Here is a 17,635-nt window from a genome sequence, read left to right as displayed (position 1 = left end):
GGATTTTGGTACTAGAACATTGGATTGTATCTATTGCTAAGTCCAATTTTGCCTAGAACCATATTAAATGTCTTGTTTGGGATCTTTAAATAGAAGAAAAAATTACTTAGAAGGAAAGAAAATGATATTATCACCATAATATTTAATCATTAGAGTGTCTGATATTTATGAAGGTTGAATGCTAGGAGAATTCCATAGGTAATCTTGAGCTCATGGCTAGCATGCTCTAATAAACTTTATTCAATAACTATGTATATTCTGTAAGATCTCTTTCAAGAGATTGAATTCAACCTAAATGGGATGGAAAATCCCATCTTAAGGCTAAGTATAAAAGGAGAAAAATAAGTGTTTTTTTTTTCTTTCTTGCTATTGTTTGTAATGTATTTATAATGTATCATTTGATTTTTTTGTTTCTTTGTATGTTCCTACCCCACGGTATAACCACTGTTTTCACTGTATTTGATGTGCCCTGCATCCTGTATATATACTTCTCTAGCTTGGGTAAGGAAAGGGAAAAAACAAAGTGCTTAAACAGAGATACAGGTTGACCCATTTTAACAATGAGATGTACACTACACTATGTTGAAAAACAAACTTTACAATGTGGGGGGGGGGAGGAGAGCACAGGGAGTGTCGTTGTGGAGGTGGGAGGGGAGGAATTGTAGGAGAAAAACAAAGGAGGAGGTAGCAATGCTTGATAGGAAACATGCTCATTACCTTGCTCATGTAACTGTAACCTCTCTGTACAGTATTTTTACAATAAAAACATATTAAAATATAAAAATGCCACAATTACAATACAAACTTTATATCAACTATTAAAGTACATTATCTTCTGTAAATAGTATAGAATTAAAATGTCCATTTGTTTCTAAGTAAAATGATGCAACATAAATTATAAAAGCAAATGTAGAAATATCCATAGATAAAATCTTAGTAAGGCATATAATATTATAGTCTAAACCAGATGCCAGTGTCTCACACCTATAATCTGAGTTATGACCGAGCTGAGACATGTCAATTCAAAGTCAGCCTTGGTAGGAAAGGCCCTGAGATTCTACCTACAATAAAAACAAAAAAAAAAAAAAAAAAACCTAACAGAAAAAGCCAGAAGTGTTGCTGTGGCTCAAGTGGTAGAGCTCTAGCCTTGAGCAAGGAAATCCAGGGATAGCATCCAGTCCCAGAGTTCAAGCACCCAGGCCCAGAGTTCAAGCACCAGGACCAGAAAAAAATAATTAAAATTACATCACATTCATGGTAAACTTAAGCTATGATAGCAAAACATGGAGGCATATATCCTACAAATTTATATGCTTACATTGCAGAAGTCAATATTCAATTTTAAACTCCAAAGTAAAATACAATCTGCATTTAAAAGCTTCAAACTTCCATTCAGCACATAAGTATAGGAAAAAAATCAGACGAATTTTACACATTATTTTATCTATCAATAGTAATTAACACAGTCTTAATCTGGCTAATGTTAATGACCACTGCTCTTCCATAAATCCCAGTTAAACCAAGCTTATTAAAGGCCAATTAAAGGAAGTATTATGTGCTCTGAATAAAGTAATGCCTGTGTTTTTTTTTTACATTGGAGTATAGGTTTTGTCTGATAACAGAAAATGGGACAAAAGCTCTCCATTAAAAGTTTACAAGCTGATTATTGATCTACTAAAAATGTGCCAATCACATAACCAAAAACGTACCTCTTTCTCTCTCTCTCTCTCTCTCTCTCTCTCTCTCTCTCTCTCTCTCTCTCTCTCTCTCTCTCTCTCTCTCTCTCTCTCTGTGTGTGTGCTTTTGAAAAGTGTAACAATGTCATCTGAACTTAGCACTATATTTTCAGAGCATGATACTAGGCTCAGATTTTGGTAGACAGTCAGTGAAACATAGTATTTGGCTTCTCAATAGTGTAAAAGGAGCTGTATAAACATATGACAGATAGAAAAGGCAATGACCAAAATAATGATGACATTTAAATACTTCTAATTCAGTTCCAGGGTCAAATTTAGAATATCAAAGATGAATCTGAGTGAGACTGTTTTTATGCATACATATGTCTCAGAAGCAACTTCCTAATGGATTTTTTGGTAAGTTAGGTGATATTGTCTACTGCATGATTCCTTTACCTGCTTTTTGTTAAATCAGTTACATTCATTTTTTTCATTGTTTTTGTCACCTTTACTTCTCAGCATTAGTGATTTATATCCAACTAATCAGAATTTCTGGTTATCGACTAACTGTAATATTGTCTACACTGCATGGCTTTATGATACAGACATTTCAAACTACAAATCACTATGAATTCCTGGGGGAATAAGTAGATATTATGCAATTATGCTACTGTCTACATCTCAAAATGAAATGCTTACTAATAAATGATTTATTCAGGCAGATTGTACTTTAAAATATCACATTATTGTGGTTATCACACTTGAGAAAAATCACACAGAATTACTAAAGATCTAGAAGAATAAAAAGGCACAGGACTTCCAACTACTAATTTCAAAGAAAGATTATGCTAAAAAATATTATTAGAAAGTAGAGATCTAAATAGAACATGTTTATTCATTTTCTCTATAAATTGATCTTTATCTCTCCCAGTAAACAAATCCACCATCAATCACTGAGCTATATATTCAAAGACAATTGGCAAAAAGAACACCATACAGGAACTGACAAACAACAGGTCAATGAAATGATTTTCCCTGAAATATATACCAATAGCTTTATAAAACAATTTATGTGGTCAATGCTATTCGTATTTTAGTCAGCACACTGGTTAAAATACAACGGTACAACGGATGGCATATTCATTATTTTAGCTGTCGGAGGACCTTTTCAAACCTCTAATCAGTTATAAGAGAGCTTTGATACCAATATATCTAAAACGTTTTTGTTAGCTTTACTGAACAACATTTAGATAAAATATTCTTTGTAACTAAAAAATAATACAGGAGGAAAGATATAAATTGAGAAAAACATAAAAGAACTTTTGCTAATCATAACTTTCTTAAGAATTAGTTTTTGATAGAAAAAAGTAACGTGAGCCAGGAACAGGTGGCTCAGCCTGCAATCCTAGCTGCTGCTCGTGAGATTCAGATATGAGTACTGTATCATAGTACAAAGCCAGCCTAGCAAGAACAGACCTGAGACTCTTATCTCAAATTAACCATCAAAACTTGGAAGTAGAGTTGGGGCTCAAGTGTTAAGTGCTATCCTTGAGCAAAAAGGCTCAGATATAACACCCATGTCCTGAGTTCAAGCCTAGGACTGGTGTCTTATTTAGTGTAATCACTTTGAGAATTGATGACTTCAGAAATTTGACATACATGAAGAGGATTCGACATCAGCATGGATTAAGGCCATTATGAAACACATCCTTGTTTCTTCGTAGGAGGACTCAGAAACTGCTGAGTTACACTTTGTGGTAAACATTTTGGGATGTTGCCAAAATCATTATAAACATTTCTAAGTTCACTTTTACAGGGAACTCTTTTAAAAATCAATTAGAAGTGAAAGTCTTTTGATGCAAGTGTTTTAAAATGTCAAGCTTGTATTACTTTTTACTTGCTGTGTGCATCAATGGCAATATTTCAAAACCTGTATGCTAAATTGATTCTATTCTATAATTAAGCTATTAAAGGAAATAGAAAGGAGAAGGGTACAAAAATTCACACCACAGCAGAATCTGTTTATTTTTTTCAAAAAGGAAATCTAAACTCAATTATGGAAAATGAATGCGGAAGGCAAAGGACAAAAACATATGAGAACAAGGAACCGGAAATTGGGCTTAGACTTTAGTGTAACAGCGTACTCAAATATATTTATTTGTCTTGAAAAATATTCTTTGTTTGTTTGTTTTTTTGTTGGTTGTGGGGCTTGAACTCTGGGCCTGGATGCTGTCCCTCAGCTCTTCAGCTCAGGGCAAGCACTCTTTAACTTTACAGGTCAACAGGTTAAAATAATAAATGCCTTATTTATGATTCCTGAATCAGGAATTTTAGAAAGTATTCTGTGAACAATGGCAGAAGATCAATTATGAGTCTAAATTTACAAGATAGTGTTCTATTTAGGAAGTTATTCTCATTCAAGGACAAAATCCATTTATATTTTCAATGTATCATACAAATATAATGAATACTTTTTACATGTGTATATGTTTCAATGTAGTCATCAGTAATTTTGATTTTATGCACTAAAATTGATGTACATGCAATAAATGTACATCTAAAATACATTTCAGAAAGAGTGGGAGTAACATCTATAACTTCAAAAAAGTCTGCTCCCTTATGTAACAAATGAACCACAAATTTACTGTTGAGAACAAAGGATTAAAATTCCTTATGTATGTGTTGCAAACACATTGATATTAATTGGTTTGTCCTTTCAAGTTGTGTTTATCTCTTCAATTCCATCACTGTTTCAAAGGTCATTCTGTTCCATTTATAAATTCAATATGACAGAGATTAGTAAAAGCAAAAAGCAACAACTAAATGAGTACATCATCATGCAATCACACATCTCACAATTCATTTATCCAATTAATAAAAAATACCATCAAATGCTCTATGGTGAGTTTTTTTTCAAAGCACCAAAATGGTTCATGTCAAGATAACTTAATCACCAACATTTAGTTTAGACAGTATGGGAAACGGAAAGAAAGAAATTGCACTAAAACAGAAAGACCACCAAATAAAATACCTACATTTTCCCCAAGCAAAATAGTGAAGAGATTAAACAACTAAATATTTTAGTAAGTGCAATTTATACATGAAATAAATTAGTGAAAGATTCTTGGAAATTGCAATGAAGGTTTTAGATTTTACCTGTGTCTATCTATTTAGTGACTAAGGTCACAGATTATGGAGAAAAAGAATCTAAAACATATAAAACAATCACATTAGATACTGATAGAAATAAGATTTTTAGATCTAGATGTTCAATTTACAAATGTATTTTTCAATATTTTGGAACCTTACTTTTTCCTTGATACAAGCACAGGTTTGGGCAGTGCCAAGCATGCAAGAAAAGAAAAAAAACTAAATATGTGTTTGGTGAATTAAAGCAGATGAGTATAATTTAGATCATTGAAGAAATTGTTACATAAGAAGTGGGCCATGTTGCTAAATATTTTTACTTCAATATATTTATGTAATATAAACATTAGACATAACATCTGATAAACTCTGTCTTTATAAGCTTTTTCTAAAAAGTATAGCTGGGCTCTCCAAAAAAAAAAAATTAAGTGAGGAAAAAACAACAAAATATATGCAAAGCAAAAATGAATCAGAAACCCTGTAACACAATTTCTATATTCAAGATATAGTGAGCTGAAGATGATGTATATCCAAAGCATAGATTAAAATGACAAACATTTGTCTTAAAACAAGCCAGAATGAATTTTAAGGAAATTCAAATTGGTTTCAGTAATTGATCTCTTATTTTTTTTTTTCTCATTTGTGCTATATGGATTTTCCTGAAGAATGGTAATAGAATTCTAGGACAGGAACCAGCATGCAACTTATGCCACTAAAATTTGAGGTAGCCTTGATCATTCAAGTGACATAGTACCTTGGCATTTAAATCATTAAACACTGCAATTACATTATATTAAATAATACTGTATAACTTTTATATCTCTTGCCAATTTATGTGGCTATTTAATAATGCCTGTAGAGTGTTTTGAACCTATGTTACCCTTTTAAGTTAAATCAGCAGGTCATAATGGTAAAAACAGTTTCTGTTAGCCCTGTGTTTCATTTACTATTGCAAAAAGAACAAGTAAGAATGGATTTATGTAAATAATGAAGTCATCATTAATTATCCTAAAATATATAATCTTGAATAAAACAGAGATATTCTGCCCCAGAGATCCTAATCTATGCTACCACCTTAGTAAAATTCCCAATGTATGGCTCATTTTTAAATTTTCACTTAGTAGAAATAAAATTTTAAAAAACTTACCCTGAGATTATTTTTTAAAATGCCGCAATCCTGAGGAACTACCTATGATAAAAAAATGGCCAGCCTTATGGACAGTCTTTAATACATGCCATAGAAAAAAACCTGCTCAGCATGATTTAAGCAAAAGACACATCTTCCTACAGATTGTTTTAATACTTTACAATGTACATGTGTATATAAACTACATATATATAATCTATGTGATGTAATACACACATACACACACACACACACACACACACACACACACACACATACACACACAAAACCTTCCTTTCTTTGTCCCTATGCATATGATTATTACCAGCCCACAAATGACCCCAAGGAAGTAAGTACACTTCTTGGCTGAACAATTTATCAACAGCTTGAGATGACAGGAATGGTGATTCAATCCTGCATCCCCACATATCAGATGTAGGCCACATTCTTCAATGTGTATAACCAGAAAGGGAAAGAGTCCCTGTCGCATTTGCCCTTTCATAGAGATGGAAATATTATTAGAAAGGACATAAACAGACTAATTAAATCACAGCAGTATGGCTGGGATGACAGCTGGTACAGCGTGTGACTGAGAAGATCCATATCTGTGAACAGGAGGTACTTCACTTCCAATCCATTCGCTATTAGGTGCTTTCAAGCTTGCTGTGCAGACATTAAATAATAACATATCATTTCCAAGACTAAAACGATGTAAAGAGTTTTTTTTTTAAAAAAGACTTTCTAACCAAGAAATCTCGTGCAACACAGAAAAAAAATCATTTACCACTCACTTCTGCTTTTGAGATAAAGATGTAATAATGCCATTACCTTTCATCAGCAGGATCCTTGAAAATCAACACTCTTTGCTTATCATGCTGTGAAATACAAATAGAGCTAAAGGCATGGTCTGCAAGGCACTGCGGCAGCGATATTAACTAACAGATCTGCCCTTTGTGAAGGAAACCGTATCCGTTTCATTAGTGCAGACTCTAATTCAAAACTGTTGAAAATGAACTGCACATACTGTTTTAATAACAACATTCCTAATCATTATCAAACTGGTAATTCTCTCAGCACTGAATGGAAGGGTCTGTGTTTCCATTATGACCTGCTGTTAAAGAAAACCATATTTAAATTCCCCCATTCTTTTCTTTTTGTGTCGTCCCCCCCACCATATTATCCAGGTTTACTTGGGCGGCCTTAGGAAACAAGCACAAACTGTATATGCCACATCTTAAGTGAGTTGACATTTTTAGACATGTATGTCAACTATCTGAGTATTCAGTAATCCTGTAGCTCTACTACTGGGCATTCAATTCAATATGTCATGATTGAAAACATTATTTTGAACAAGTTTGAAATATTTGAACACTTTAGAGAAGAATCATGGTAACATAGATATACTATGCCTGGTGGCAGGTGCTGAGAATTACAAAGTTTTGTATACACACAATAGTATTTGACCACAAGCATCTATTGCCTCAAATAATACAGCTTTTTCCAACAGGAAGGTATCATATACTTCAGACTCTGTATCTCTAGTTGTATTTTACAGAATACAAAGTTGAAGGTTTATTCTAATCATATGCATTTAATAATGCAAAGTTAAAATATAAAGCAAAATAGATGATCATATCCATGAATATAGTAAGAGTTGTTTGATCTTAAAATAATTGAATATATCCTGGGTTTGTTTTATAATGAAATATTTATTTACATGCTGCTTTATTTATGAAGATCACAGAGACATCATAGAATGATGATGTAGGTTTATAATGATTATTTGCAAGACCGCTTCATAGAAAAAGCATTCGGTCTCCTGGAATATGATGATATTACATACATATCATTTGGGCATCATCACTTCTATTTTATTATTATACAAAAATGCAGAGCCAAAAGTATTTAAGATGATATGCTTAAAGTATCAAGCTTACTGCATTATTCGGTCATTATTTAAAAGAAGCTATATTGAGATTTAAACAAAAGCATTGAATGGTATTCCTAATAATGTTCTTCCACTGTCCGAACATTTTAAAAGTCTTTTTGAAATGTAAAAGGTATTTCAAATATTGAAACCTTCTCTATATTCCACTTATCTATATACCCAAGGATATGTTCAATAAGTCATAGAGTAAACTACTGTGTGTTATTAATCAGAGTATAAGGATTTCTTTCACATATAGAAGCAGAACTAGAAATATACATTTAAGTACTTTCAGATAAAAAAAAAGTTTTTTTTTTAAATTGGGCTAGGAAGGTGGCTCAGTGGTAGAGTGCTTGCCTTGCATGCCTTCATGCCTTGCATGAGGCCGTGGGTTCGATTACTCAGCACCACATAAGCAGAAAAAGCCTGAAGTGGTGCTATGGCTCAAGTGGTAGAGTGCTAGCATTGAGCTGAAGAGCTGAGGGACAGCGCCCAGGCCCAGAGTTCAGAAACATGACTGGCCAAAAAAAAAAGTTATTTTTAATATAATAATATATTCTTTCATAGTCACCTGTTGCAGTCATTAATATTTCAATTATTTAAACAACAAAGATCAAAGACAAGTTATAAAAGAAAAGGCATAGTGTTGCCTCTCATGTCTTTGGAATTCATGAAAAAGAGCTCAAAAGATGATTATTTATTAGCACTTATGCCTTTTAAAATTGTCAACTTGTAGGCTATATGTTTAAACAACGAAAATTCTTTCATAATTTCAACTCTTGCCCAGTTTCTTCCAAACTCTAACAAAATAGTTATATAGTACAAAGTGAAAATTTCATTTCATTCTTTTATCTCATAGTTAAAATAAATATTGCTCTACATTCATTTTATGTAATGATCACACCATATTTAAATATACACAGTACAATCTATTGATGTCTTATTTGAGGACATTTCACTCATTTCAGGATTGCTGTTTATTTGGTTAATCACTTCAAAGAATGCCTTCTTCTGTTTTCAAGGATCAAAATGTTTTAGAGGTAAGAGAGAAATTGGGAACCAAGATTTTTATTTATTAAATAAGAAAGCTGAGCAGTTAAGACTCTTAATTAAATAGTTATATCCCTTACTAACCAAATCTCGTGACATACATTTTGTTGTTTGTTCCTTCATACCACTTTGTGGGCATATCTAAAAGTATTTATTTCAAGCATGTTGCCAAATATTTTTAAGTAATTTTGCATTAAATTTTGTTTGGACTTCGTATTTCCTTATTCAATAATCTTACTTAAAATATTTAGTCACGAAAAAGCTACAGATATTTACAAGTGCATCAGATTTGTTGAAAGAGTAGTTTACTACTTTTTCTTTATAATACTGGTGTGAGCCTCTTTGAGTGAAATGTCAAGATATAAAGACATCTTTTTGCATAGAAAATGATCTTAACCATATGGCCTATTCACAATCAATTGAATTACAAGCCAAGGCAGTTCCTACATTTTAAAGAGATGTTTATGTGTCCTTCCAGTAAGGTTCCACTAACATGACTTTCATGAAGAGGTTTGGTGTACATTTGGTGTACTTTCTTCCACATATCCAAAGCCACAGAAAGCAAAAATGTGTATGTGTGTCTAGATATACATATACATCGACAGTTGTAAGATCTATATATGTCATTGTCAATTATATATATATATATATATATATATATATATAGAGAGAGAGAGAGAGAGAGAGAGAGAGAGAGAGAGAGAGAGGAGAGAGAGAGAGGGAGAGGGAGAGGGAGAGAGAGAGTCAGTGGTCAGATACACATACACACACACACATGTTGACAGTTGTCAGTTATAAATTACTTCTCAGAATCCTTTTTGGCTCTTAGACTCGTTCCTTTCTGTGTTTACTAGATCCTGACTCAGTATTGTTGAGTCTTATGCATCAGGCAGGAAGAAAGGCCTTAAGAATTATTGTCTAGCAGAGAAGCATTAAGGTTTAAAAAAAACTTTTCCCATTTAATCTGTTAAAGAAGAGGAAATTTTGTATGAATCAATGATACTGTAATTGAACTTAAGAGATTTTTAGAGCAAGCTTGCTTTGGCTTTTTCACCCTCTGATTTGGAATCTGCTCACAGTACTGCCAGCTTAACCAAAAAGGATTAACTCTCATATCCAACTGAGAACACAGATAATTCTCAGTAATTGGTAAAAAATGAAGATGAATGGGGCTGAGAGATAAGGAGCAATTAGCTCATCAGCAGTTACAGCTGTGCACTCAATCCGGATCCATCTCTTGAGTCTCGGCCCCTTTTAAAGAACCTAAGCAGAATAAGCATAGGACACCCCTCCCCAAAAAATTGCCAAACCTGCCCATCATTTCTTTAGTCTTCCATTTTAGTTCCTTCCTATACAAAGACACCTGTCATAGCATGCTATGTAAATTACTACCTCTCTTAGGACCTATGTCTAAAGCCAATCTTCTTTTTCAACTTTTTTTTTATAACAGAAACCAAATGACTACTGTAGACACTCTTAAATTCCCTGTCAATCGTTTCATTATAGCAGCATCATCTGTTTGAAAATATAAGCAATTCCCTCATCTAATTATAGGAAGGATTTGAGGTTCATTAACATTGCCAAGGCAGAGAATCCAATGTGCAAAGGCAGAGCTCTGCTTGGTGGCCCATGCTCTCAGTTTCCTTGTATTTGCTTTCTCAAGGTCTCTAAGACTTCTTCCTGAAATCATAAAATTAATTTTTCCCCTTTCAAACGGGCACATGTGTTAGAAGAAAGGAAATGACTCCTGTGTCAACTATTCTATTTCTTCAAGAACAGATTTGAAAAACAAAAAAGAGGAAAATATAATTTTATCTCCTTGGTTGTCTGGACCTTTTTTTTTCTTTTCATATATTTGTTTGTTTTGGCAGTTGAGGGAATAAGAAGAATGAAGAACTGTTCAAAAGCATACTATTCTAACTGAAGTCCTTTTTTGTTCATTTGTTTGTTTGTCACGTGAGATTCCTACATCCTCATGATAACTCTCCAAGTTTGAGAAAAATGAGTAAGAATTATACATTCCAAGCATGTGAAATTTGCTCAGATTGGTAGATTACTGCATTCACATAGGCTTGCCTGCGTTCCTCGGTATTCAGAAAGACAAAATAGTGAAGTTTTGAGATGATTTCACTTCCTTAAAGAAACAACAGCAGTTTGGGGGTTATGACTATAGTTTAAACAATGAGATTTTCTTGGAACATCTGTTTTGAGATCACAGTTTGAATAGATATGAACTCACTTCCTACAAAGCAAGCAATCTACTATTGTTGATAGCTGTTTACCAGTCCTATGAGTCAGATATTAGCTAGTTTCAAAGGTCCCTCTCAAATCCTCTGAGAACTTTTTAAACTGTGTACACAGTATTTTTCTTAAATAAAAGTGTTAAGAGAAGTAAAAATGTGATCTTTTCCTGCAGTCTCTTGCTCTTCATAAATTATGGTTTGCAGAACTTTGCACTAGGGAATAATATTTAATACATTTATTTTCAAAGACTTGTTTCTTTTGTTATCTTTAGTGAAGGGAAAATGACACAGGGTTTAACAAGTATTTAAATAACAGATACTTTGAGATGCTCACTATGTCAATATTTATATGGCATTTTAAAACTAGAAGTAAAATTATGTTTCCTTTATTTAGATTAAACCAGTTGTGACTAATTTAGTATCCTCAAAATGTGCATAATGCCAAAAGAAAGAGATAAACAGATTTTTTAAAAAAACCATAGTAAAAGATACTATCAAATTGACCTTGGGTTCACCGGTTTTAAATGTGTCCTTTCCAATATCCCAAAGTTCTGTATTTTTTTAAACTGGTTATGCAGATTACTCCTTTAAGAAAATAAAAAATAGCAATTTATCTGGCCTATACATGGTGGATAGTGTTGCCACTAAAAAGAATCCAGGACATTTTTCCTTCTTATCTGCAGTGTAGCTCATATCAGCCAAACTGTCACAAGATAGTACCTGATATAAACAAGAGATTGCTAAGACATCTCAGTAATCAATATCAGGATGGCTACAGTATGGAAACCCCAACCAGTGCATATCATTTGTCTCAGCATCTATTTCTATGGCCAAATGAAGCATTAATTCAAATCATAAATCTATGGTGATTTAAATCTGGGAATGAGCACCTGCCTGCTTTAATGATTTATTTTGTACATTTCAGTAAGCAGGAGATTTGTCCATATGAACTGACAGGTCACCTTCAGATGCCAGGAGCAGACTGTTTATCACCATGCAGACTAGCATCTCATCTTAGCAAGTAAATATTAAACTAAAAGAATCCAATTGATTGTGGGTGAAGGAGAATGGCGACATGGTCATATATTTTACTCAGCATTGCTGATGCCTCATTCAGATCTATCCTGAGGTCCTCAGTTCTCCTAAAGTGCTCATTCTGTTGGAAAGATGTAAGCTTAAGGTTATCATGTAAAATTGCTATAGACAACAATTACTTGTCAGCATCAAAGATTTCTTTTCTGGGCTCATTTTTAAGGTTCATATTAGCACTGAAAAGGTTTAGCTTTAATAATATTATTTTGTCATTTAACCAAGCCAAGTCTAACCAAACCAAGCAAAATCAAAATCTGTATACTAGAGTTATAAGAATGTATTTTGCCACCCGAGAGAAGAGAAAGCAGTTTTCCTATAAAGGAAAACCAAGAATGGTGAAGAGTGAAAGTTGTAAACCAGATTAGTATAGAAAGTAAAAGAAAAAAAACAGGTAATAAGTAGACTTTAAAAAAATGTCCCTGATCTGGACAAAACGGAGGAGCAACAATACGTCATTTAAGTAGCACTTCTCTGAAGGGATTCATTGCTTTGAGGAGACAACTGACGGATTCATGAGCACTAAGTTTGTATCTGAAATATTGGTTTGAGATTCCTGGGATTCCTTCTAGAGTTCATATACCTTAACAGCACTCCTTTCCACCCTCTAGTGATGTATTCTGGAGGATCTCACACAGTCTCTTATGACTGCTTGCTTATTTCTCAATCTTGCACAGAACCTATGTCCCTTCAGGGCTGGGCCAGTATTAGATTATTTTTATATTCTTAGAGTGAGCTAAAATCAACTAGACAGCAAAATTTGAGAGATGTAATAGATGCCACCCCCTCAGTTCCCACACAGACCTGCCGCTTAAGGGGTAATAGCTAGCAGACAGAATAGAAACACAGGAGGAACACATGAAGGGGGGGGGGAGGGAAATGGTGATTTTCCAGCAAGGCAAGTTTAAAGAACTATTAACTATGAAAGCAATGCAAAGATTTCAACTAAACAAAGTGATCAGCAGACCTTGCTCTAGTGAAATAAATGCTAGCAAACATATTTTAATTTTCATGATTTTGACAATATTATTTATACCATGTTCCACACGTGGCATTTTTGGATCAGAAAGTTGACATAACTTTCCCAAGTCACAGGGAAAGTAATTACTGAACCCTTAACAAAGTGGCAGGTTATTGTCTGGCTCTAAGAAACCAGAGAAGGAAAAAAAAAGAAAGAAAGAAAAACCTGCTCAGGTCAGCAAATGCTTTGATCTAAGAGAACTCTGCTCTCAGCTTCTCCACTGATCTTTACACTTTCCCACCACCATGCTGTCTGCCAAGACTTGCTTTCTCTGCTCTCTAGATATATATGTAGGGGTGGAGATGCTAGGAAGGGTAATAGCACAAGGTATAAATTCTTAAAGAACAGCAGCATATGAAAGTAAAAGGAAAATGACAATGAGGAATTTTTTGTACTGTCCAAATCAGCTAAAGATATCTACAATATCAATTATGTACTTGCTTTAGGGACAGGCAATGGCTATACATCGCAAACCAGTAAAACCTTCTAGGAAAATTCAAGTAAATTTCTGCTCCCAGTTCAAATTGATGTGGGTGATATGTGTCAAGGCTAAAAAGCAATGAAAGCTATCAATTGAATACTTACCTGAAAGAAAACTTTCATCCAAATGAAATACAATGGGTAATTTAAATCATTTATACATTCAATTATTATGATAGCATAGGTACCTAAATAATGTAAGCTAGCTTTAGTTTTTTCAGTAGCCAAGTGTTATGACTAAGTATCAAATATTAAATATGTTAATATTTAATATTAAATATGTTAATGCTTCATGTTAAATAGGTTAAATATGTTAGTGCTTCATTATGATCCATGTTCCTGTTAACTTCTGCCTGTTAGTTGTGCCAATGAACTCCACTCTGCTGTCCAGGAACTGCAAAGATACCATTCCTTAATAAATGTTATTTTAAATGTTTTGATATTTTCCATTTCAAAAATCTTTCCTCAAAGCACTTTCAAGAACAGCCTATTCTCAACTTTTGAAACTAGTCCAGACCATATCTCAAAATAGAAAACATCATTTATAGTGGCCAGTAGCTTATTCTTGAACAATTTCAATGTTGGCTTATTCAATAAGCCAAAGCAAAAGACTTGTATTTTAAAGCAATTAATATTTGACATTTCTAAGAACAGAATTATAATTCTTTCGTTCTGACTGAACTAATGACTTCAATTGCATTTTTTAATTAAATTAAATTATTTTGAATTATTTACTTTAGTGGTACTAGGGTTTTGACTCAGACCTTCATACTTGCTGGGGAAGAACTCAACCACTGTGGCCAGTCTGCAGCTTTGCTGAAGTTGTATGATGATAGGTTCTCTTGCTTTTAGCCAAGGGCTGATCTTGCACCATGATCTTCCTTATCTCTGCCTCCAGAGTAGCTGAAATCATAGGCATGCACCACCATGCCTGGCTCTGCTTTAAATTCTACATATCTAAATATATATATGTGTGTGTCAACCATGACCTAAACAATCCTTTGCCCTCTAGGTCAGCTCCATAGAAAGGTTTAGAAATTCAAACCTTTATTTATATTGCTACCACCAAGACCATCTACTCTGAATTCAGACCTCTGCTGCTAGAATTTCCAATAGTCCTTATGAGAACTCCCTGAGATTTTCTGTTTGTTTGTTTTCCTCTCATCTTTTACCCTAGAAACTGCTCTTAACGAGTAATAGTAAGAACTACAGCATTCTTTCCTATACCCTTAACTGTCTTAATGGCCTGAAGGGAGTAGAGTTGTTGACTAACATTAAAAAATCTGTTGAATGCTACATGGAAGAGAAATTTTAATCAAATTACCACAAATTTTCCCCCTTTATTAGCATATCTTAGATATGCTCCCTTGAAAACTTTTTACAAGATCAAGATGTCTCATTAGATGTATTTTGAGCATGGTTTCTACAGTAGAAAGAGAAATAAAGTAGTATCATAATATAAGAAATTGTTTGGCCTTCTTAACACCCAGATTTAAAAATATCATTAACAAAAGAATTAAACCATGGAGGGGAGCCCTATTTGACAATAAAGTTACTCAAATGACTATCTGGCAAAGGTCAGAGTGTTATTTGGTTTCACTGTGACAGTTAACTTTTGTGTCTTTTCTCCACACAGCAAGAAAGAAAAACTAGCAAGAAAAATGCAAGTTACATTTTTAAATGATATAGGCACTTATAATGATGGAAGATAAAACAATTATTCAAAATAAACCTTATTCTTGACAGGACATGAGAAAAGATTAGGCTACAGGAGTCTCTCTATATTCATGATTGTGTGTGTGTTTGTGTGTGTGTGTGTGTGTGTTTTTGTGTGTGTGTGTGTGTGGTTTCAGTTATCCTTGGTTAATTTTAATCAAACAATACTAAATATAAAATAATACAGAAAATTTAAATAACTTTTGTATTGCTTGGGATCAAACCCAAAGCCTTAGGCATGCCAGAAAAGTGCAAATTAAAAAAAAAAATCATTACAGTATATTGTTGTAACCTTTCTATTTTATTATTAATTATTCTCAGTAATTTTTTACTGGGACAAGTTTATAAGTTAAACTTTATCATAGATAAGTGCATAATGTAATATGTGCAGAATTCAGTACTATCTACAGTATTAAACATTCATTGAGGTCATGAATCATGTCTCTTTTTATTTTGCTGCTAATTATAATAAATGTCTAACTTCATAACAAATGCACTAGAAAAATAAAATTAGAGCGTATAGAATTTGGTATGTATTATTTTTCTGTCATCACAGCTGCACTCAAGATTTTTGAAATGTCTATCAAAGTTTACTTGTACTATGAAACATGTCCATTCACTACTTACAGTAGACATAAAATAGGTCCTATAATAATAAAAAAATAATGCTGCTGCTGCTAATCACTTGAGAACATGTTCTCTCCAAACAAAATGGTATCCTCAAAGCACACACAGGGTCCAAGGGAAAAAATGCCAACATTTGAAGGTGCCACCAATGGTTCTTTTTTGGAAAAGGAAGCAATTCCCTACCAAGGTGATCATGAACGGTTTCAATGAGTAGAATACTCACCAACACTTGAATTCATGTCTCCGTTTTCAGAATCGGCTCCATGTTGGTTATTACTGGCATGATAGTTGCTCATAGCTTCTAATTTGATTTTTTTCACCTTCATTGCTTCCGCGATGGCTGCGTTGGTAGCAGCGGCAGCTGCTGCAGCTGCTGCTGTCAGACCTTCAAAGAATGAATTAGAAATGAAGTAATTCAAATTCTGATTCTTTCAGGTAATAGTCCAGTACTTTATGTAACTCACACACAAGCATATATTAGAGTCCTTGATTTTTTAATTGAACACCAATAGCACATTTATTCTCAGCTAACCAATTAAATATATTGACATAAGGAGACAAATGTCCTATACACTCCCCAAATATTAGCAAAAACATAATTCCAGTTATCACTCAGAGAAATGAGTCTGTTTTAGTTCTCAATGTATGTATGTGGAAAATGGAATAGGGAAACTGGAGGGGATGGGTGGGGTTGGGATAGGTTTGAGGGAACACAATGAATCAAGATGCATGGAACACACAAATGGACATGTTACATTAAAACTTCTCCATACAACTACTTAAAGACAATTAAAAATAAGTTTTAAAGATGGAAATACAGTAGGCCAAAATAATAATTTTTTTAAAGTAAATTCAACTGAAAGAAAAATCAAGAAACCACTCTAAAGGTGTCATTCCCTGGCTAAATACTCCTACAGATGCCATAAAAAATGAGGAAAAAATGTAAACTGTCAGCTTCATCCACAAAGCATTTATCTGAGTTTATCTCAAAGTTCATTGCCCAAATTTTCCTCATTACTGCAGCGGGCCACAGGTAGGATATATCAAACCCATCACCATTCCCCATACATGGCCTGCCTCTTCAAGTCTCTACTTAACCTCCATAGCATTGTCTTTGTCATGACTCACATCCTGGAAATCCCATCATTCAGGAAAATCTTACCCATGTTTGTGAGTCTTGCTCTCCATCTCACCTAAGCCCAGCGGATACCTGCCTACTTCCCTCAGCCTGGACGATGTCTCTACTTCACCACAGAATATGTCATGCAGCACCACCTATGTCTGTCCATGCATATTCTCTTCAGTTGATAGTGAACTACACAATGGATGGAACACATGAGACTACATAATTTGGTAGTCCAAAGACACTTAAGAAAAAAAAATAATGGCAAATAGTTTGCTCCAACATAGTAATAATAAGTGCTAATTTAGAGGACATAAAAGTAGTATAATCACCTTTCTAACACGGTAGTATTCATCTGTTCTCCTTAGCAGATTAGGAAACTTACAGATTTAAAGATGTGTGTAGTACAT

General features: G+C 33.7%; 1 protein-coding gene across 2 annotated transcripts in view; it reads right to left on the bottom strand.

Moving 5' to 3' along the window:
• Positions 1-17,635, bottom strand: part of Dach1 (dachshund family transcription factor 1) — a 383,776-nt gene that overhangs the window by 155,750 nt on the left and 210,391 nt on the right. For both annotated transcript variants that reach the window (XM_070002867.1, XM_070002868.1), the window contains exon 3: positions 16,326-16,487. In XM_070002867.1, the coding sequence (XP_069858968.1) occupies positions 16,326-16,487 (162 nt within the window). The remainder of the gene's footprint in view (positions 1-16,325; positions 16,488-17,635) is intronic.

Source organism: Dipodomys merriami, unplaced genomic scaffold (genome assembly GCF_024711535.1).
Source record: "Dipodomys merriami isolate MVZ:Mamm:240054 unplaced genomic scaffold, mDipMer1.0.p SCAF_6, whole genome shotgun sequence".
In the NCBI taxonomy this organism is placed as follows: Eukaryota; Metazoa; Chordata; class Mammalia; order Rodentia; family Heteromyidae; genus Dipodomys; species Dipodomys merriami.
The sequence above is the reverse complement of the archived record's forward strand: the minus strand, read 5'-3'. Positions and strand labels throughout refer to the sequence as shown.